The 21,435-nt window shown below is 44.4% G+C and overlaps 9 protein-coding genes across 9 annotated transcripts; 3 read left to right on the forward strand and 6 right to left on the reverse strand.

Moving 5' to 3' along the window:
- Positions 1-3,147: 3,147 nt before the first annotated feature.
- On the forward strand, positions 3,148-3,366 carry N7495_002439 (AN1-type zinc finger protein; the record flags this gene model as incomplete). The annotated part of the gene is made up of 1 exon (XM_057205108.1): positions 3,148-3,366. The coding sequence occupies one exon, from the start codon at positions 3,148-3,150 to the stop codon at positions 3,364-3,366; it is 219 nt and encodes a 72-aa protein (XP_057065715.1).
- A 547-nt stretch (positions 3,367-3,913) lies between these two features.
- On the reverse strand, positions 3,914-4,383 carry N7495_002440 (DUF1754 domain-containing protein; the record flags this gene model as incomplete). The annotated part of the gene is made up of 3 exons (XM_057205109.1): positions 3,914-3,935; positions 3,991-4,088; positions 4,141-4,383. The coding sequence occupies 3 exons, from the start codon at positions 4,381-4,383 to the stop codon at positions 3,914-3,916; spliced, it is 363 nt and encodes a 120-aa protein (XP_057065716.1).
- Positions 4,384-5,654: 1,271 nt separating this feature from the next.
- Positions 5,655-6,908, reverse strand: N7495_002441 (serine/threonine-protein phosphatase 2A activator; the record flags this gene model as incomplete). Its single annotated transcript, XM_057205110.1, has 1 exon — positions 5,655-6,908. One exon carries the CDS (start codon positions 6,906-6,908, stop codon positions 5,655-5,657), a length of 1,254 nt encoding a protein of 417 aa, XP_057065717.1.
- A 399-nt stretch (positions 6,909-7,307) lies between these two features.
- On the forward strand, positions 7,308-8,217 carry N7495_002442 (uncharacterized protein; the record flags this gene model as incomplete). Its single annotated transcript, XM_057205111.1, has 2 exons — positions 7,308-7,731; positions 7,802-8,217. The coding sequence occupies 2 exons, from the start codon at positions 7,308-7,310 to the stop codon at positions 8,215-8,217; spliced, it is 840 nt and encodes a 279-aa protein (XP_057065718.1).
- A 994-nt stretch (positions 8,218-9,211) lies between these two features.
- Positions 9,212-10,639, reverse strand: N7495_002443 (uncharacterized protein; the record flags this gene model as incomplete). Its single annotated transcript, XM_057205112.1, has 2 exons — positions 9,212-9,221; positions 9,786-10,639. 2 exons carry the CDS (start codon positions 10,637-10,639, stop codon positions 9,212-9,214), a joined length of 864 nt encoding a protein of 287 aa, XP_057065719.1.
- Positions 10,640-11,341: 702 nt separating this feature from the next.
- On the reverse strand, positions 11,342-13,369 carry N7495_002444 (uncharacterized protein; the record flags this gene model as incomplete). The annotated part of the gene is made up of 7 exons (XM_057205113.1): positions 11,342-11,631; positions 11,696-11,829; positions 11,890-12,426; positions 12,483-12,791; positions 12,849-12,949; positions 13,011-13,125; positions 13,194-13,369. The coding sequence occupies 7 exons, from the start codon at positions 13,367-13,369 to the stop codon at positions 11,342-11,344; spliced, it is 1,662 nt and encodes a 553-aa protein (XP_057065720.1).
- Positions 13,370-15,882: 2,513 nt separating this feature from the next.
- N7495_002445 (ankyrin repeat domain-containing protein) lies at positions 15,883-16,629 on the reverse strand (the record flags this gene model as incomplete). Its single annotated transcript, XM_057205114.1, has 2 exons — positions 15,883-16,179; positions 16,264-16,629. The coding sequence occupies 2 exons, from the start codon at positions 16,627-16,629 to the stop codon at positions 15,883-15,885; spliced, it is 663 nt and encodes a 220-aa protein (XP_057065721.1).
- Positions 16,630-17,703: 1,074 nt separating this feature from the next.
- On the reverse strand, positions 17,704-18,749 carry N7495_002446 (uncharacterized protein; the record flags this gene model as incomplete). Its single annotated transcript, XM_057205115.1, has 2 exons — positions 17,704-18,184; positions 18,244-18,749. The coding sequence occupies 2 exons, from the start codon at positions 18,747-18,749 to the stop codon at positions 17,704-17,706; spliced, it is 987 nt and encodes a 328-aa protein (XP_057065722.1).
- Positions 18,750-19,588: 839 nt separating this feature from the next.
- Positions 19,589-21,331, forward strand: N7495_002447 (feruloyl esterase; the record flags this gene model as incomplete). Its single annotated transcript, XM_057205116.1, has 3 exons — positions 19,589-19,930; positions 20,001-20,087; positions 20,141-21,331. The coding sequence occupies 3 exons, from the start codon at positions 19,589-19,591 to the stop codon at positions 21,329-21,331; spliced, it is 1,620 nt and encodes a 539-aa protein (XP_057065723.1).
- Positions 21,332-21,435: the final 104 nt, after the last annotated feature.

Raw genomic sequence — 21,435 nt, forward strand, 5'->3', positions numbered from 1 at the left:
CATTGCGCCAGCTCGGTATAGTAGACAGACTATTCCAGTTCAAAAATCTCCTGAACTTCTTTGAGGTGTAGGGAACTGATGCAGAAGCACCGATATCGGATTCGATTTATATCAATAGTGATACCGTACAAGATCTGGCTTTGAAATAGGTACTAAAGGCTAAGAGATGTGGTGGTACGCTTCGCATAAGGGTTCATGCCAGTGCTAATATCGATTTAATTGCGTAGAAAATCATCGCAGCCATCAACAAAGGGAAGTTAATTGTCTCGCACATTATTGATGAGCATGGCTCTTCTGTTGTTTTTCTGTTGCTCTTGGGGTCCTCAAATCAAATAAATTTTGATATGGCTTGCATGGCGAAATATTTGGTCAAGAACATCAATATGACTGGCATAAAGTCCAACAGATAAGGATAAAAGTTGAACTTCGCCGAGAGGCTCTCAATTAGGCTGACCTGACCACCCTCAGAAAAAAATCAAGTTTCCAAGTCCGCGAAAGACCATTTGCCTGTGACAGGAGTCATTGATGGGCATGGAGCTTTGAGTGGTATTTTCAAGCCGAGTCGTAGCAGAATAAACAGGGTATTTACATCTAGTTAGCTTCCTCTGGTCATCATCAAACAGAAATTTCCCCAAATGACTTTGCAGGGTTCAATGTTATTTCGTTTTGTCGAGGCATGGTCAGAAGCTGCCGTGGGTGGTGTATATTCTCTATAAGTGAGAAAGAACGAGCTACCAGTATCTTCATATCTATTGGTAAGGAAAGGGTGGTTGAGGCTTAGACCAGCCTATTTCGATGGAAAAAGGGGTTTGATGTGCGTTGACCTGAAGATGCCAGTCAGGTTGCTTCACGCTCCCATTTGGAAAATGAAAGTGAAGCGCACATAGAACCTTGGAAGGATGAGAGAAGCTGTCACTTCAAGAAGACTGCTGTAGCCGGATATATCCGGCAGAGAGATGGGTAGAATGGAAATTTTTAGCTGACAAAGAAGGTCCTCCTTATACCGCCTGGCATTTGGGGTGTAGAAGAAGAGAAGCGGCCCAGAAGAAGTGAGGTGGTAGAATAAAGTGAAATCAAGTTGAATAAAATGAGGTGAAACTGAACTGAGAGTAATGATAAAATGATGGCAGTAATAATGCTACTGAGAAATGATTGCCTATCTCCACTGCCTTAGATCTGGGTATTTGAAGGAAATAGTGCCGATGAAAGGGATAACTCAATTAAAGTAGAAAGCGCTCACTAAGAGGTTCATGAGGAATTATGAAAACATCCGCAATTCTTCTATGAAACACCAATTACAAGGAAGGTAGGTATAGAATGGAGTCTCAGCGAAATGGTCGAGAGATGGATGCAGAGTTCCTAAAGCGTGTATTGCGACGGATGTTTACTATGTGACATTCAAGTAGAAACGTCGAAGCAGGGCAAGTTGAAGTTTCGCTTTGACGGTATTTTTGACGTCTAGATCATGCCAACTATTGAAATACACGTACTCCAGTAGCGGGGCATTGAATTCAATGTGGATTCCGGGTGATCCCCGTGTACCTAATTAAGACGGGCCGGATTCTGTATCCTGCAGTGGAGATATCATCTGCAAGCCAATCCATAAGCGGAGCAAAGTGAGATGCCCCGTTTCGTCTGAGGGTAAAGATTTCATTAGAGCACCTGGGCCCTTGTGCTTTTGGTTCCCTAGCATAAGGATCGTTCTATTAGTGCCCAATGACATCGGTGGGAGCTAATCGATGGTGTTCACGGCTAGTAGTCCCTAGTGCCGGACTAGTCAATAGTTCATGGATCATCCGACATGCATTCCAATTTGGAGCATTGGCAGAGACTTGTCGTTTTCTACTGGGAACACATCAGAGCGACAGATAAGCAGGGCCATAGCTTTAGTTTTGGGTCACGTACTTCTGTAAATACGGAGGTTGTACTTCCAAGGCTAGCACATGGGTATCTATCTCAATCAACCCAACAGATGATGGAAGTCAACAGATCGTATGCTATCGAAAAAGGCGGACAATGCAAAGGCCTTTCCAATTCTAGTTTTTGCCACCGGGTGGCGCAAGGTCAGATCCCCTTGAAAGAGAGAAGAAAGAGCATCGGATTTAGTATAAGATGGGTGTATGGGTATGATTTGCCTATCTATAGCAAATCCACGTGATTTATGTCAGGTGGACATAGTACTAATACATTTAACTCGGATTTACTCTGATAGTCCAGGTCCAGTAGTACGGAATACGTAGTTATTAGCCGCTCCACATACGCACGGACATATTCCGATCATTGGACCCGATCAGCCTTGCCTTCAAGGATAATCCATTTCCGGATCGCGTGCTAAAAGGCGCATGAAGCGCAAAGAAAGGGGGTACCTAGACAACAGGAGTCTAGCCCTGAAGGTCCCGGTACCTAGGTAGGTGCTAAGGGGAAGTGACTTAATGTAGTAGGTCAGAGCGCTAGAAGTTTCGGGTAGCGCAGCTGGGCAGGACCGAAAGAAGAAAGAAGAAAGAAAAAAGAAAAAGGGGTGTGGTCTGGTGGTCTATATGTATGAAAGAGTAGATTAAGGAGGGAAGTGGGAAGTGGATAGTGGAAGTGAAAAGTGGAAAGTGGAAAATACGGAGTATGTACTAAATCCCTATCGAACTTCCTCGGACCCGCAATCGCCTCCAACTGATTCCGTCACCTCCACTGACTCAGCCCTTCAATTAATTCCTAATCACACCTAAAGCCCCCATTTTAATCCATTTCCATTTTTCCACTTTCTTTGGATCGCCCGTTTGACTTTTTGCCGTTTCTAATCACTTCTCCCGTCTCTTCCGATTTTCTTTACCTCATATATATATACGTGGCCGCTCCTGTCCCCTTTTATAACTCCCCTTCCTCCTCTTCCTACCCAACCACCTGACTCTCAAGCCTTATCAACTTATCTCCCCATTCATCATCTTATATTCTCCTCTCTCCTCCCTCATTGAGGATCTTTATTACTCTATATATAATCAGGCTTCCTCACTTGCCTGTTTCTCCTCATCTTCCCCTCACAGCCTTATCTCCAATCCTACCGATTCTCCACAACAGGCAACAGGCTATCAGAATTCATCACCCAACACCACTCGACTTTCCCACTCTACAATCTCATCCCACATCTATTTAAATATGGCTCCTATCCGTAAGCCTAGATGCAATTTCAAGGAGTGCAAGGAAGCTGCTCAACGAATTGTCGGTGACTGCAGCTTTTGCCACGGCCACTTCTGCTCCAAGCACCGTATGCTGGAAGCCCATACCTGCAGCGGACTAGAAGACTGCAAGAAGGAATCTCACGCTCGAAATGCCGATAAGCTGAACAGCGAGCGGACAGTTGTCAAGGGTGTATGAAACGGAACCCTGTGACAGAAACAGAAACTAGGGCCTCTCTTACAATGTTCCAAGGTCGTTCACCACCAACACCTTGATTCTTGATTCTGGTGATTTTCGCCGTTCAGCCCGTTGAATCTTTAGCGCGGTGTTTCATGCTTTTCGTTTCTTATTCCGGACGGTGGTGTTTGTCTTACTGGAGATCACGGCGCTTTCCATTCGCCATATTTCCAGCTCTTCATCTTTCTCCATCTATACATCTTTGGTTTTAGGCCTTATTTCCTTGGAATTGGTCTTTCATTTACATGGCGTTTTGTGTTGCAATCTCCTATCTGCATTTACCCGGCATAATTGGTTTGATCTGTCCGATCTCGTTTATTGGCTGGGCAGCCATTCGGTATTTCATCTTTGCCTTTCTTTTTATTTTATGTCTCTGCCATCTAGCCAGTTGAAAGGCACATGAACATACCATATCACTGCTTCCAAAGTTCGTATTTCTTGATATTACGGGTTCGTAAAATAGAGTCTAACTGAAAGTATCCTCACCCTGAGCCTGATAGTGCTTCTCCTAACCGGGTCCGATCTTCGGCCTAAAAAGACGGTCAGTTTATTTGAACGTTAGCCAAAAATTGGAATATCACTTACATGTCGTGATGCTCACTAAGCTTGCTGAGATACGTGTTGAGCTCTTCCACTCGCTCTTTATGAGTCTTGATGCCTTCTCGCGCGAGACGGTCTTGTAACTAAACAGATGTCAGCATTGAAGTTAAAGACAAGAATAAGAAAAAGACTTACCCGTTTGCGCCTCAATTCATCATGTCTTTTCTCAGTCTCTGTTTTGACAGGAGCCACACTCTCTTTGCCACTCTCAACATCGTCCAGATCGGGATTTGGGTTCGGGGAGTCGATCTTAGTCTCGGCGTCTTTCTCCTTCTTCTTGAGACTCTTCTTCTTTTTCTTCTCCACACGCCCGTCACTCACTTTACTTCCCTTCAATTTGAGCTTGCCGCCACCGCTGGAGTAATCATCTTTCACCATTGTGTGGCTCCAGGCCCCTACAAATCAACAAAGACAAAAGAATTTGAAACTTTTAGCCCGGATGAATCTTAAGGAATCTGAAAGAACTTAGTCTTGGACTGGGGATCCAAGACTCAGATAACGCAATGCGGAGTAAAGGCGGACAATGAGGAATTGCTAAACCTTGGGACGGGACTAAGATGTAGGATACGGCTACCCACCCGGGCTGGTCTGTTCTTTGAGAGTTTGCCTGCTTCAGAGACGATATGCGTGATCCACTCTGTTGTAGGTAGTGGCGGTGGAGAGACTGTCAAGTTGGTTGTGTTCCTGTTTTTGGAGATCAGCGGTTGAAATTGGAGTTGCGAGTTAGGGTGATGGACCAATCATAGATGGTGGCGTTTGGTCTACTTTAGTTAGATAAGCGCCTTCTTGTCGCTGGGAAGTGATTACCACAGACGCGACATTTTGACCGCCTTTTGAATTGCCGGGATAATACTCACCGCACTTAAAGAGTATCTGGCGCTTTGCTTCTTCGGTACCACTAGCACCATATCCTTCCGGCCTGACACCTTCAGAGGCGGTGCAGGAAGCCGAGGGTATGCCTCTACCACCAATTCTCCACGATGAATATCAGTAAGTGGTAAAGGCTGATTTTACTTGACAAAATCATTGATTCCATAAGCATATGGCAGGCCATATTTTCTAGTAATTGCGTCGGTACAGACTGATAAGAAATGTGTCTCTTTTGAAACCTTACTAGCTATCTGGCGATGCTTATTGATTAATGTTAGCGAATATCACGATATTTGCTTCTCCATTAACCAGTATAATTGCTTCTTAGAGAATAGACGTGTATGTATTATTTGCTCTCTCATCAGCCTGAATATACAGATAAATAACTAGGCGTGGTAAATAACTAGTTTTGAAGGGCAGTGGCAATTTAATGACTACAGGAAGGCGGTCACAAATGTCGTTTCTAGTCCCCTGAGTTGACTATCGCTAAAAATCCGATTACTAACTACACGTACATCTCTAAGGTTTCAGATCCCCCTGATGGACGGATATTAATTCTAAATTCATCGGATTTTGGGTTTCACCAGCACTAGCTTGCTCATAGATCCTATTTTAAGTCAGATGTCCCAAAGACAAGACCTAGAAAGGAATAGTCGATTTACTTGATAATGGGATGATCCTTAATATGCATGTTGGTGGATAGAATATTTGTCACTATTTCGAGTGACAAGCTTTGCTTATTTTCCTCGTAGAAAATCTCTCGACTATGGTGCCATTGTCTAATCGAAAGGAATCGGGCGTAATCCTGTTCCGCCCATGCGCTTGCGGAACTCGGCGCCTGCAGCAATCGTACTGGGTACTTTGATACCACAACAATCTCCAAAGTAGTCGGTAGTCGAATGTCCATGCGGGTGATCATGGTTATGCTCAAGGCAGACCTCACCTTCTTCCTCAGACTGTTCCGACATGCCCTCCGCTGCAGGGAGAAGACTTCCAAATAGGAAATGCTGCATAATGGGCAGCTTCCCCAGGACTTCCTTAACGAACATCTTCTTCATGCCACTCTCCACTTTGAACCAGTTCTTCGCTCCGGAAATATCATCGAGCATGGGGCTGTGCCAGCGCAGACCCTTGACGGTCTTCACACTGTCTACCCACCGTACCTGATCCAGATAGACGTACTTATCACCTTCCTCGTCCAGCATGGCCGTATTATGGATTCCCAGCGGGGTCACATATGGATGATCTACCAACTGACTAGCGCCGAACAAAAATGGTAGGAAGTGATAGTCATCCAGACCCCACACACCATGAGATCCGGCTGGTTCAAGATAATATGTAGATTGGATTTCCCGCATGAGATGTAAATAGTCGATGTAGACCTTGGACACCACAGCCGGGAACTCAGATGCGGGGAGAAGCCCAAGTTGATAGAGGCATAGCAGCCACATTATAAAATTTAGTTCATGGCCAGATCCATAATCCAACCGGTCTCGAGAACCCAGCGAGTTGATCAGGTAGGTGGATGCTTCATCGATGGCTGTGGCGTCTGTCAACCCCAGGATCTCAGAGTGCCATGTTGAGCTCTGCTTTACGAAATCGTCAAACAGGTCGCGAAATGCAGGATTTCCGAATCGTGATCCACCCTGGTCAATGGCAGGGTGTTTCTCTAATAGTGAGTGCAACTGTCTCACAATCAAGGATATATTCGAGATGCTCTTGTTTTGGGGCTTGTCAGTGAAGTCGGTGAGGGCACGACCTTTCACAGAGTCGGATAGGCCGAACACAAATCCAAGCACTTGATTGTACGTGGGTGACTTGAGGAACAACTCATGGTCTTTGGGGGAGAGAATACGGCGAATGGGGTGAGTGTACTTGTGGGCGGAGAGGTCTGGCGGCGAAGATAAAGGAGGGGTTCTCGGGGCAGCATCTCGGGACGAAGGGGCCTGCGATCGTCTGTTGTTTGAACGTAGGGCTGAGAGTTTCTTAGACAAATCCAGCTGGCCAACCTTGGGAGATAACGTTGATGCCATATTTGCTGAGAATGAGTAGGTTGATCTACAGGGCAGAACAAGACAGGAATACCGCCAGGACTGACCGCCTTCTGTAATAGGCTTAATGACGCCACTTTGGGCTGAGTAGAGCATGTGATCCTTCCCCAGAAAAGCAAATAATGCTTTCGCATGTATTTGTTGTCTTAATTTTGGTTTTCAGGTTGCACTGTCACGCCATATGCAGCTGAGTAGGAGGAGAAAGCAAAGAGAGTAGACTTCTCTCAATCCAGCTCTCTAAGTTCCTGTCGATTTGGATTATCTATATTTCCACCACTCTTACTCCAACATTTAAACCTCCAAGGCCTGTCCTCGGCCATATAAACTCTGCCATTCCCACTTGGCAATTATTCCAACCTCTGTGATTTTGTTTCAGCAAAAATGAGTACCTCCGAGCCACTGGCCTCGGAAGCCAGAGATATTACCTCTTTTTCGTTAAAATCGAGCAGCTCAAGCAGTTACGATGGACCAGTTTTGTCGTCGTCGGCCAATAGCGCTCGATCACAATTGAGCTCTGCTTCTCGAAATTATACCCGACAGAATCGACAGACTTTGCCTCTCGGCGAGTCTACTCCCATATTTAACGGGGCAAGTGCCTCAATACGCAACTACCAAGCTACCGAGACCCCAAATATCCCCGATATCACGGACACCAATGGCAGCAATGCCAATCCTAACCCACAAGATTCCCAGCCGGATTCACCTTTGACAAAGAAGCAATCCCGGTATGGTGGCTTCGTGGACCGATTCGGTGCTTTAGAGCTGGAAAACAAAGGCAGCGTTGCGCGCGACCACCTTGCTCTAGGTATATCCCACCATCTATCTTTATGTTGAATTTTCAATGAAGAGATCATACAACTAACAACAAGAGGTAGAAAGAACCTTCCTAGCCTGGATGCGCACCTCTCTCGCCTTCGCCTCAATTGGCATAGCAGTCACCCAACTTTTTCGCCTAAACTCTGCCAATACAACAGCGACAACAACGCAAAGCGTCGGCTATTCTCACTCTATACACACTAATCCCGACCCAAACGTGTCCTCATTGTCGCCAACCGACATCACCCGTCTCCGCAGTATTGGCAAACCCCTAGGCTCAACCTTTATCGGCGTCGCCGTTCTCGTTCTCATAATAGGCTTCCACCGTTATTTCGAGAGCCAGTATTGGATTGTCCGCGGCAAGTTTCCTGCAAGTAGAGGAAGCATTGCGCTGACGGCATTCGTGGCCGCTACGCTGATTATTGCGGCATTGGTGGTTATTTTGGCTGTTTCGCCTGGTGCGAATGAGCTTTAAAATTCATGGTTAAAGTTCAACTATATCTATTTTATTATGAGCCTATGTTTATGTTTTATATCTCATTTTCCATCAGCCTTGTACACCTAGGCAAGTTTCAAGGCTCTAGATGGGTCTTCTACAGCAGACTAAATGAATAGTATACACTACTCTCGAGAACTAATTACAAGATTGGAATGTCTGTTTTTCCAAATTGCCCTGAATTTAGGTATTCGGTTTGACCAAGCCCTCCGAGTCGACCGCAATTGCACATATACACGGCGTGAAAGACCTATTGATGGGTTTGATTTCAATAGATCCTTGACCTCATGTAGGTGTACATTCAGAACAGCTCGAGTGGTCAAAGTTAGTCCATCAAAAAGGTCTAAAACTCTGTTCTGTTTTGAGGTTATGAGAATGATAATGACAGAAAAATACATGCCTTATATAGATATTTAGCAGTAAGGTGAAAAAATGGACATATTAAGGTCAATTATTGTGCTAATCAAGTGCCCATATCTGATTAGGAAGTGAATGCCATGCCTAGGGATTGTTAAAGCACTATTATTACCAAGGTATGTCATTCAACTTACAATCACTCTCGAAAGATATTGGGCGAGCCTGTTGCAGCATATCATATAATACTCTATGCTCCAATACATATTTAATTGGAATCCGAAGCTTCTCTCCTTTTTCCCTTCTTCAAAAACTTCCGAACTTCAGCCCTCCACCTTCATCTTCAAACTTTGATAACCTATGATAATTCATCGCATCCCTTCAAAAGATTCAGCCCTGAACGGCGTGTATCGTACAGGATTCCAGGAGTAATTTCCAGTCTGATACCTTCCGGTGACTTGGTTTCAAAGCTCGCAGAAGCACCTCAGCCGAGAGCTTTCTAGAGTTCATCTTCCGTGTCTGTAGGGTATTCTCCCTTGGCCTTTAGGTAGCACGTTTGATGAGGAGTATCATGTGTGAGAAAATTGATATATCAATTTTCTTTTTACTACCTGGACAATCAGATAAATCTGGCTAGTTGGTATAATATAGTTAACCCTGGAGAACGTAGGTAACAGAAAATTCCCAAGTTCATTGATGGACCTGATACTGTTGCGACAGCCGAGAAACAAGGCCATCAACAGACGGAAAGTATTTCGGCCGAAAAAGCTTCTACCGAGACAGCGACTCCGGAACTGGATTAGTATATCACGGCATCCTTGAACGATATGCATTCATCGCAAACGACACCCTTGAGCGATGTGCATTCGCGACAGTAATGTCCCGTCTTCACCGTCTCTTCTGTCTCGGACGAATGTTGACATTCGTCCAGAGCAGAGGGGCGCCCATGTACTATAAGTAGCTAGTTCTTTCATCAATGAAAAACCAGACTTCACAACAACCACGATATTCAGTACTGTAGAGACCACTACACTTGGTGGTTTGTCTACGGTGTTGAGTAGTGGTTCGTTGGAGCTCACCGTTCTCAGTAACGAGCGATTAGCTAGCTACGCTCGCTAAGCGAGCGACAGATACGGTCTGTTGGATATATTGCTATAGAATCTATATCAAAAGGCTAAACATTTTTGATAAACTCAGTCCATACGCTTTCAATCCCCGATAGGTCTCGATCAAGAGAGAAGTTTGCACCGCTTATAACAGCAGTCTGCACATCCGGTCGCAGCCGTTTAGCGTTTTCAAAGTGCTCAAACAAGACATCATCCTTCGCACACATGGCCAGAATAGGGCACTTCACAACTTTGTAGTAAACGTCCTGATTCTGCTTCCACAGCGCACCATAAATCTGCGTTCTTCCTTTCCATGCCCGGATGTGATCTACAGCCTCTCGCTGGTGGATATCAAGATCATCACCGACACCCATTTTCTCAAGGTAAAGCCATGTCTTGAGTAGATGTGAGCCGTCGGGCTTGGGCTCATTGAAAGGCGCAAAGAAAACTTTCTTCATCTCCTCTCTCATCGTCGAGTCCATAATGCTCGGACCGACCATGGCAACGCTTTTGATGAAATCAGGGTACATGGCTGCTATCTCAATAGCCAGAGAAGCGCCGGTATGGTGACCGATAACATGGGCAGATTCAATTCCGAGTAGCTGGAAAACTTCCATGAAGAGATAAATATACCATTTCGTCCCCTGTGCTTCAATTTGCTCAATTTCTGAAGCGGATGGATCGAATGAGCCACCAAAGCCGGGCATATCTGGGGCATAGCATGCATACCCCTTCTCGGCATAGGATGATATCAGCCGTTCGTATGATGCAGATGAAGAGGCTGACTTGTGGAGAAATATTAATGTATCTTCCTGTCTTGAACTGGCTGCTGGTAGTGCATAGCGGTAATGCACCTGGCCGAGGGTTGTGGAGATGTAAGCCTTCGTAATGCTTGCCATGTCGGTATTGTCCAGACTTTCAAGATTCTTGACGGCTACCATGTTCTCTACAAAAAGCGAAGTTAGATTTTAGAGGCTTATAAGCTGGTTGATGGCAAAATGCCTATCATGGAGTTGTTCTGGAGTTATCGGATCATCGGATGCACTTCCGTCGGTATTATTTTAGTATCACTTCGTAGGTGAAGCGAATAACATAATCAATGGATAGGGCCTGTTAACTGATGACACAAAGCCTGAATGGCTAGTTATAATGTTATAAAATGACGAGATCTGTATCTGATATCCGATATGGTATAAGTCAGGGTGAAGGCGAAATAGCCATTCGTGATTCTGCGTGGTATGGTTGCAGGGAATTTGAGTACTCTACCACTATGGACCTGTTCTAGTGGTGAGATGCCTAAATCCTGGAAGGGATCTTAAACGAAGGAAACTTCAACTCAAGAAGAGCTAAGATAGTCAAGGTGAAGATATAGAATCTCATAGAAATCAAAGAATGAATTGCAGATGTATATAATAATCAAAACAACTCCCACAAGTAGGTGAATGACTATCTAACCGAAACTTGACCAAATAACTACAAAGCTAATTGTTAGAAAATTCCTTGCTTCATATCTTTTTACCTGGAAATTAGATCTGTTATACTGAAAATATCAATTATAAGCCTTGGAGGCTATTTAACAATTTGGAATAAGCAAAGAGCCCCATATCTACCCTGTATTCCCTTTAGCCCTATTATCTCAAGATCTAATCTGAATTCTTCTCAATGTCAACAGCATGAGATATGCCCCCACTCTTGAAATCTGTGGGGATCTCCGGATTGTCATTGTCTGAGAAGCCTGTTGTGATAGCGATACCCTCAACATCTAGAAGCTCTCTCTCGTATGGTTTGCCACCGGGAGGTGGGAAAACTAGTGTTATCAGGAAGTAAACTGCACCACCACCACAGAAGCCGACGATCCATGAAACCTGGAATGTGCGGGTCCATCCAACGGCCATGGAGCCTGTGGTGCTGGTAACGCTTGCGATAAAGCCAGCTTCAAAATCTCGAATTAGCTTTTTCCATTCTTTTCAATATTCTTGAAATACTGAGTAACTTACGGAAAGAGGGCCAGATTGCGAGGCACCAAGACAACATGGCTCTCCAGTTCCAGCCGAAAGTGTACCAGTAAATGGAACTAGAGTTACCGATGTAAAGGTCTGGGACCTTCCAATTCTTCCGACGGACAAGCCAGCTATCAGAAAAATTAGTAAACGCGGAGCAATCAAAGCCAGGTAGAGGAAACAGTACTCACAAGTCAACAGAATTGATGCCGGCAAGAGGCGAGATGAACATTCCAAACGAGTTCAAGACAGAAATGAAAACGCCGGGCGCCTCTACAAATCGCCATGGCTGGATCACGTATCCAACAACACACATGATCAAGGAACCACGGGTAACATCGATGTACTTTGGCCAGAGTGAGGCCAAGTCCATGCCACAGGAAACAGAGTTCTGCACCAAGTTTATCGTGACTTGACTAACAAAGAAGCCAGCTCCGGCAAAGAATGTTCCAGCTCGTGTGGTTGCGCTGTAGTCGTGTTTCTGGATGTACTGCAGAAGACTGATAGGGTTCCAAATGGACTCTCCATACATGTTCTTGACAGCGCTCGTGGTTGAGATACCGAGAACTGCACAAAAAGTCAAGGCAATGGGACCAGTGATTCCCTGGTGCCATAAGAAGGAGCTTCTCTTCTTAGCATATCGAGTCCAGTCAGCCTGTCGGATTGATGACCCTGTCCAAGATCCAGCCACTGAACTCATGGCTGCAAGGGTACGGAAGGAGCGCTCGCTATGTAGATATTAGCTTCACTTCAGGTTGTATGGAGATAAAGCCCGAGTATCTACCTGTGGGATATTTCTTTCGAAGGGGGTAAAATGCTAGCGCCTCCATTCTTTGCCATGGCCCAAATGAAGATTCCCAGCATCGTGCAACCAACCAAAATCTGCGAGAAGAACAACAGTGGCTGTAGTTTGGAAGGGTGGATGAACATAAGCGAGGTGAAGATGACTATGTAGATGACGAAGCCGACTAATTGCGGGGTTTCGATCACAGCAGATGCCGACAAGGTGTTTTTCATGTGGGCAAAGGTTGGGAAAATGGACGAGAGAACCACTGCCGCCGCTTGTCCGCCCCAGTATGATTGAATGCCGAAGCTGCAATATCATTTAGCAAATAGACACATGGTCGCTGATTTCATTCACCTTGCTTACAAGATAATATTGACGAAACACTTCAACACGATGACGAAGTAGGATCCGTACATGCCGAAGGTGGATCGACTGAGCATTGGGAATCCGAGGCGGTAGAGTATCTATAAGATCGATAATATATCAGCCCTTCTGTCAAATAGTGAAGAAAGCTGTATAACTTACACCAGCCTCTCCAGAGAGAAGGGCGACAATGGCAGAGAAACAGGATCCGACGAGAACACCACCAATAGCAGAAGCAGCATCCAGACCATTGGAAAGTTGAGAAGAACTTATAGACCTATCCATGATATTGAGTTAGAGAAAAGGCCTTCATGATGAATCTGCTATAAGCAGTAGAATACTTACCATGCTGTGGTGTTTATGCCAACAGTGGACCAGTAAGCAAAGTAGGCCTGCCAGTTGTATTTTTGCTCCTCAACTGGCACAGGGAGGATATCTCTGTTAGCCCAGCGAGCATTTTGGTCATCATCATTGACCGCCAGCGACCTAAAGGTACGCGGGAGTCTAAGCTTGACACCCATAGCTCAAGTTTTCTGATCTCAATTTCAATATTGAGCGGAGATGAGAGAGACTAGATAGAATCGCTACAGCTTTCAGAAGAGCATCGAAGAAAGTAGGTTTATCAATGGAAAGCCAATGCGCTGGATTTATGTCTTGTTTCTTACAACACATTCTTCCCCAGCTTCTTGAGTTCTATAGGATCGGACTGCCCAAGTGATGAATGATTGGACATGTGGTCGTGGATATCTGATACACCAAGTGGGGATCTTTCCATGCCGTCTCACTCTATGATACCAGGCATAGTCTTTGCTCAGGTAATTTTTAGTGACCAGGCTCCATTGGAGAGATAACAGTTTGCTATCAGTTAGCCTTATCTGTTAGTTCGCGGGAATAAGGATCCATCGGATGGTCGGGATCGAGCTATCCAAGATTTGAATTTATTTCTTTGGGTAGCTGGTTTGGTTAGGTGGGTTCCAAGATTTATTATAATTAACAGCTTGTGAGAGCTCAGCACAGCCAAATCCGGCTACATAGGTAAGGGTTGATTCATAGTAGTAGATTATCTCTCGACGCAGCCAAGGCCGGCCATCTAGGTAAAGATTGCTTCATAGAAGTAGGTTATCTCGCCATTTCTAGCGACACGATAACAGTGAGCAACTGCCGAGGGCAGAGATAACACTCATATGACTGAAAATATGTGATTTTGGAGATTGAAAATCAGAACCCCTGGCCGTCACAATATTTGTGACAGTGGTATTGATGGGAATTAATACCTTACAAGCTTCAAAGAGGTACTATGTAGTTGGTACTTGATTAATGTTGGTCTAGTGCTGGCTATGAAAACAAAAAGCTTTGATGAATCGAATCGAATCTCAGAAAATGACCACGTGCTAAATCTTCCCATTCTGCAGTAGTTAACATCTAGTTATATTACTAGTAACATGTAGCAGATACCGACAGTTAAAAATTGTGAGTGATAACAGACTGATAATGCCATCGAAGATCAAATGAAGATATCGCGGTATGTGGAACAAGGAGTGCAAATTTTTTTTTTCTTTTTTCTTTTGTATAAAAAACGGAAAAATTATAATTCAAGAGTCATCATCCCAGATTTACTTGTTCTGATTGTCTATAAGGCATCATTATAAATTTTATCAATTGACAAGACCTCGAAAAGAAACCAGAACTAACTAGTACTCCGAGTTTCTTCTTTTTGCATCGAGATACTGTGATGACCACAAGGTATTCAGAATTTGGATGAGTTTTCCCTCGAGTGCATCTCTTGGACCGCTCCAAAGCCTTCATCACCATGCCCATAATTCTCCCAAAATATCGAAAAGGTGATTGCCTTTGGCCCAGATTTGTAAGTTATAGGAATGAGCTATGTCACTCACTACCTGCTAACTCAATCAAAATAGATCATCGCCGTTAACTCTTTTTATGTATTTACGATCATCATCACAGTTATCGCTACAACAAAAATCTCACATACTACTGATTCGAAAACTCCACAATCGTTTACAACATGCTTATTTGGTATAACAGGTATCATCGCATCAGGAAGCGTGTTATTAATTATACTTTACATGTCAGCCCGAGGTTGAAATAAAAATGGCAATGCATATTAATGGTCAAATATATTCAGCCTCACCTGCATCATCAGTTTACTCGAGGCCTTGCTAAATTAGAAATCTACACGATATGAATCAAAACCTTCCATCTAGGTAGTTAATGATAAAGCTGATACAAATAATATACAAATCGCTTTTGGAATGGATATCAGTCCTGTCTTTTGAAGTATAAGCTTTGATATAACTCAACTCAGCTCTCCACACAGCAGGAAATCGCTAACCTAAAAAAGTTCAAAAAAACACGAGCACTAATACAGTACGGAATAAAAACATTAGGGTTTCGGATGCCGACAAAAACGGGTCCCAATGCCAAGCCTTAGTGCCAAGACTTATGTACTGACTATCGCGCTCTATTGAGTATAATTGAGAACAGACGGGTACCCAATATGGTTAGCGCACTACCCCACGCATTAGTGTTCTTCAACTGAGTAGATGGAAGTATGTCCAAGTTTGATTTGGATTCAGGATCCATTTATCTTTAATGAAAGTCAGAAAATAGTTATTTTATCCCAACGCCAAGGAGATTGAAACTTCCAACGCTTTCATTATCTGTGTCTGTACAGTCGTTCTCGAGATCAGCCTGACCAACAGCACATCATGATTTTTTTTTCCGGCCCCACAGCCCAGTCTAGTGCAAGAGTCAACACATTTTGTATATATACTGTATATATACCGTATTGTTCCAGCTCCGAAAGGAATCAACTCCATACAGATGGCTTTGCTTGGCATATACAGTAAAATCAAATGATATTTACCTCGTCAACAGAATGAAATTGTTTGCTTCCCTGTCCCAGTCGATGTGATCTCATTTAGAATCTTGATTGCTTTTAGAAATATCCTAGGTAAATATCGTAGCACTAAATAGCAAGGTATCCGCTTCCGAAAAGTTGAGGCATCAACTCTCAAACCAGAAGGCCACCATGATCCTGTAGCATCTGCGCTACATCATTATATTCTCCTGATAATGCGGCCCGTAATGCATTACCAAAGTATCCACCTTGGACGTTAACATTAGCACCATGAGCCAACAGTATTCGCACGACCTTTTTATGGCCTTGAAATGATGCGGCCTGTAATGCAGTACCATAGTGTCCATAAAGCGCATTGACATCAGCCCCGTGGTCGAGTAATATTTGTGCCACCTCCCCATTACCCCAGAAGGAAGCGGCCTGGAGAGCATTGCCATATCCATCTCCACCCTTGGTGTTCAAGTTAACGTCAGCACCTCGACCTAGTATTTGAAAAGGCGTTTGAAGTTATCAGTCTCAATTCTTTATTCGCACTAGTTTCTCATCGTTTCTAGCTGATGCGGCCTGGGGTGGACTTCCAAATCTTCCACCTTGAGCGTTGATGTCGGCACCTTTATCTAATAGTACCTGCACAATCTGTTCATGGTGCTCAGATACGGCGGCCTGGAGTGCATTTCCGTAGACTCCTCCCTGGGCGTTGACGTTTGCTCCTTGGTTTAGTAGCATCTGCACGGCCCATTCATGGCCTGTATATGATGCTGTCTGTAGCAAATCACCATACCAACCACCATCATCGTTGACTTGAAGACCTAATATCTGCAACTTTTGCACCACACTTTTATGGCGTTTGGATAACTTGGTCTCGGATGTGGAGCCGCTTAGTGAACTTAGATCATCCATAGTAATAAATCAATCAGAGTGTTTTTTTGAGGATAGAGTAGTATGTTGTGTAAGTAGAGGTAATCTTAAAAGGGGTTAAACATTTGAAAATTGGAAATATTTGCCTATGTGATTGAGCTACCAGTACGTAAACACAAGCCAAGAGGCGTCGGGCACCTAATGCGGTAAGAGTAGACAGCCTCGGAGACTAAGAGCAATTTCTCAATAGTGATGTGGAGTGCGCCGGTGTCGGGTCAGCCCAACTCAGGATGGAAACAGTTCTTACTTCTTTCTGCAATGTAGATAATCGCATGATATTTGGAGCAATTTATTCAACATGTTACAATAAGCTAGTTAACCACAATCTTTCGCTCCCGTAAAGATTATTAAGCCAATTTGAGTAAATATCTGCATAAATAAAATACATCATGCAATATATATATACAGGGAAACCATGACCGTTCTCATGTAAATGCAGTTAGCTCAATAGAACTTTCACACTACGTAGTGGAAGGTTTGATCCACATATCAGGACAAATTTCAGAAAACTTCCCTGGTTTTGGGGGATGCGTTTTCATTGATGGGCCTTAAAGTTTGTTAGTAGGTTAAAATTTCTCGACAGACGTAAAGTTGATTTACGAAGTGATGAAATTGGTGTGTTTGGATGTAAAGAAGTTCGAGTTTATGAAAATATGTGATGTCTAGGCTCTAGACATTTTTTCCTTTCGAGTATACAGGTGTGGAGCTCTCTTGCTAAAGTAAAAGGCATAAAAATCTGGCTAATTCCGTGCAATTCGCCAATAACACCGATTTTGGCCACTAAAAATCAATCTGATTTCAGACATGGTAATAGGAAAGGAACATGCCTAAATAGACAGATTTCATAGTTTTTTTTTTCTATTTGTTCATACAAGTTAATGGAGTTTGGGTATAAAATAGAATCCTCAAAAATTGAAAGTGGCCAAATTACCCACTCGCATGTCTTTTTACTTGAATCATTTTATAAATCAAAGACAGCTCATCATTAGCCTTAGAACTCTAGAATCATAACTAGGGACTGCTTTCGAGGCCCCAGTCTCATGTTTGAGAAACATCTTATTCAGAAAGAATAGTGTCCCAATCAGGATCCAACTCTCCCTTCTTGTTAAAGTACGAAGGGAATTGCTTCTTGCATGACTTCCACAAGTATGGGTAGATAGCTTCAGACTTTCCACCCTTAATAATGTTACCAGTGATGTGCGTGTCACCCTGTGTGCCATTGGGGTATCCGAAATTAGTGGAGACGGTGCCATTGAGGAAGGCATAGTACATGCCGGTACCTTTTGCGCTTGTGACGCTGTTGTTGCGCACTTCAGCAAGAGAACCAATGGGGAGAAGTGATGACTGTATGTAGGTTATAAGATCCGCTTGAGTCGTACTAGGACGGTACTTGGACTCGATATGTGTGATTATGATGCGGCCGTCGTATACCCCGCCGTTGATGGTTGCGCTTAGAACGGTAGCCGAGCTCTGAATGAGCTCGAAGTTAACTGTCTCTCGGTCTATGCGTGTAATAACCCAAGAAGCTGGACCGTCACTATTAAATAAAGTTAATTATAAATGCAATGAAGGTGAAGTGCCAATGCTGTAACTCACTTCAAGTATGTGGTCCAATTGTTCGTTACGCCAGTGAGAGGGTTGTAAAAGTTCGTGGCATATTCATTCGAATTGAAGTCGCCCATGCCAATCATTTCAGTCCAGTCAATACGCATTGTGCTCTCATTGTAGTGTTGAACTCTAAACACCTGGATGGTCTGAGACTTAAGGCCAGGCATCTCAGGAACACCAGCTAGAACAGTACTGAGGCCCATATACCACCAGGCGTAAGTCTCGTTCACGGTAGACGCCATGATTTTAGCATAGGCAGTGTACAGGTCAATGTCATCTGGAAGAGGCGACACCGATGCATAAGGTGTGTAGGTCGGATTGCTCCAAGGCCAGGTTGAGGAAGCTGTTTCAGTCACCGTGACGGTTGCAGTAGAAGTGGCAACGCTTGTGGCCACAGTGGACAAAAATGATGGGGTTTCGATGAGCTTTGTAGAGCATGACTTTGCAGCAACAGATGTTAAGAAGGCTGCAAGAGCCCAAGAAGCGGACTTCATGATGAATGAGTTTTCAGAAGTCAAGCTTTCCAAGTTCAAAAGGCAGAAATTATCCCTTGTGGAAAGAGAAAGTGTTGAGAAAGAATTTTTCTAGATGATATATACGACGTATTTATTACCAACTCTTGGAAATCCAGACGTATGATTCTTGACTAACAGATTCTTAGCTGGCGTGATCTACTATCGTGATATCTGGAGATTACCGAGGTTTACCCAGCCGTTCATGCTTCCCACAGCAGTGCGAACATGATTGTCTTGGGCAATCTCCTAATCAGAGCTCCCGGCAAGAAGTAAGTGGAGCAATCGAATGAATGTGAGAACATAATTCCAGAACTATTTTAGGGACCGTCGGATAGACGGAATGGGACATCTGGAAGCTATTCGTAAGGTCTTGATCAGACTTCTTCACAAAAGTACTTACGATAAGAGGTTAGATTCTACACAGTATCCATTATTTGTCATGTCCCTGAAATGACAATAGATAGATTAGATATCGGACGCGGGTTGCTAGATTAGGATAGATGACCGGCAGGATCCGTTGACGCTAACAGATGGTGGCGTCGTAAAACCTCACCGCTGGAACCTGTTCGTGTGAGATAGCCTTGCGAACGTGGTATGATTGTCTTTCCCCACACTCTTTTTAGCGCAATATCATAGATATCATGAAAAACTCAACCCGTAATGCCGATCGTCTCCTACGAAAGGTATCCCGAGGTCTTGGGAGAGTTTTCCGGCGCCCTAATTAGCTCCAGGCCTATATAGAAGATAAAATCCATCACCTTGTGAATAATGACTTTTTGTGTTGTCCTTGATTGCACTCATATCAAGGTGTTTGCATAATGAAGAGTCTTCTCGCATTCGCTGTATTTCCGCTAGCAGCTGTATATGCTGCTTGCACTGATCTAGACTTTGATTACTCTGATGTTACCGAGCACTGTGGTGATCTCTTCAACTTTACTGGAGATGCTGGTCTAGAGGCTCCAACAGTCGTTACCAATGTGACTTATATCCCGGCAGACAATGAGACCGACGTACCGGCCTATTGTGAAGTATACGGCTACATTGATGGGTATACAAAGTTTGCCCTTGCGCTGCCAGCTGAAGGGAAAGACTGGAGCGGCAACTTCCAATCTCAAGGTTGCGGTGGTAGTTGCGGTATCTTGGGGCTATATTACGTCTATGTGAGTTTCCAAATAATATTAGCCCTCTATAGCTGCTTCCTCCTGTACAATTGCTAAAAGCTCATTTTAGGGCTACGGATCACTTGGATGGGCTTATGACATTTTGAAGAGGGGCTGGATTGCCTCCTCTAACGATATGGGCCACGAAAATGGAGCAGTAAGTCCCACTCAGTGCTAATCTGGCAATCAATCACTAAGACATTTGCGCAGAATGACACTTTGTCGACATGGTCCTTTTTCAGAAACAATCGTACCGAGGAATACCTCTTCGCCTCACTGTCTACACATCAGACTGCAGTGATGGGCAAGGCGATGGCTGAGTTCTACTATGGCAAGCCCGTGAAGCGTTCCTACTTCCGAGGAGGCTCGACCGGAGGTCGCCAAGCCTTGGTGGCAGCTGCCCGATACCCTCACGACTATGACGGTATCATCGCCGGATACGCCGCCATCAATGAGACTGCTATTGGTGCTATCCAATTTGTCTATCTTGCTCAGGCTAGCACCTACGAAAATGGTACTCAGATTCTCTACCAAGAGGATCTCAGGACTCTCAACGCTGGGGCCATCAAGGCTTGCGACGCAAATGATGGACTTGTCGACGGTATGATTGACCTCGCATACGAGTGTGTATTTGACCCGTTGGATGTGCTGTGTACCGCAAACCAAACAAGCGGGTGTTTGTCCTCCATGGATAAAGTCAATGCCGCCCGAGCCATGTACGGGTATCCTTCAAACAACGTCACTGACAAGGTCATCCCGGTTGCTTACCTTCCTGGATCAGAGCTCGAGTGGTCTATGTGGGCAGCTGACTACGCCTCGCCCAACTATGGCGTACATTTTGCCCAGAACTTCAGTATCAATGCTGCCTACCAGAAAGATCTCCCCTGGACATGGACCATCAGGGACCAAGACTGGGATACAATGCCCTACGAGACGGGCTTTATGGAGGATATATATTCCGCCGATTTCACTGCTCTAAATGTCTTCCGCGCCCGCGGAGGCAAGCTCATCCATTATCAAGGTTGGGGTGACGGCAATGTTGCCGCCGGTTGGAACTACAATCTGTATAAGACATCAGCTGATTTAATCGGTATCGACAACCTGGCCGATTTCCATCGCTTCTTCTTGTATCCACAGATGGCACACATCGATCTGAGCGACAACAGTACTGTAGCCTGGCGGGTGGACTACTACGATCTCATTGAGGATTGGGTTGAGAACGGCGTTGCTCCCGACAAACTGGTTATTGAGCGATACAACCTGACAAGCGAGGAGACGATTGATTACCGACCCTACTGGCCGTACCCATACACCAGCAACTACACAGGGTCAGGATTGACTGGGAATTACTCCGATGTGGAAGACTGGGAACCTATCTTGGTTTCGGAATGTGAGAACTAAACTACCTAGATAGTGGTACAAATGTTGGAAGCACCTGAGCGTCTTCTATTAGAGATAAATTCAAGTAGCATGTTATTTAATTTACCCTGACTGATTCCTCCAGG

Source organism: Penicillium taxi (genome assembly GCF_028828555.1).
Source record: "Penicillium taxi strain IBT 34144 chromosome Unknown utg000002l_segment0_segment0, whole genome shotgun sequence".
NCBI lineage: Eukaryota > Fungi > Ascomycota > Eurotiomycetes > Eurotiales > Aspergillaceae > Penicillium > Penicillium taxi.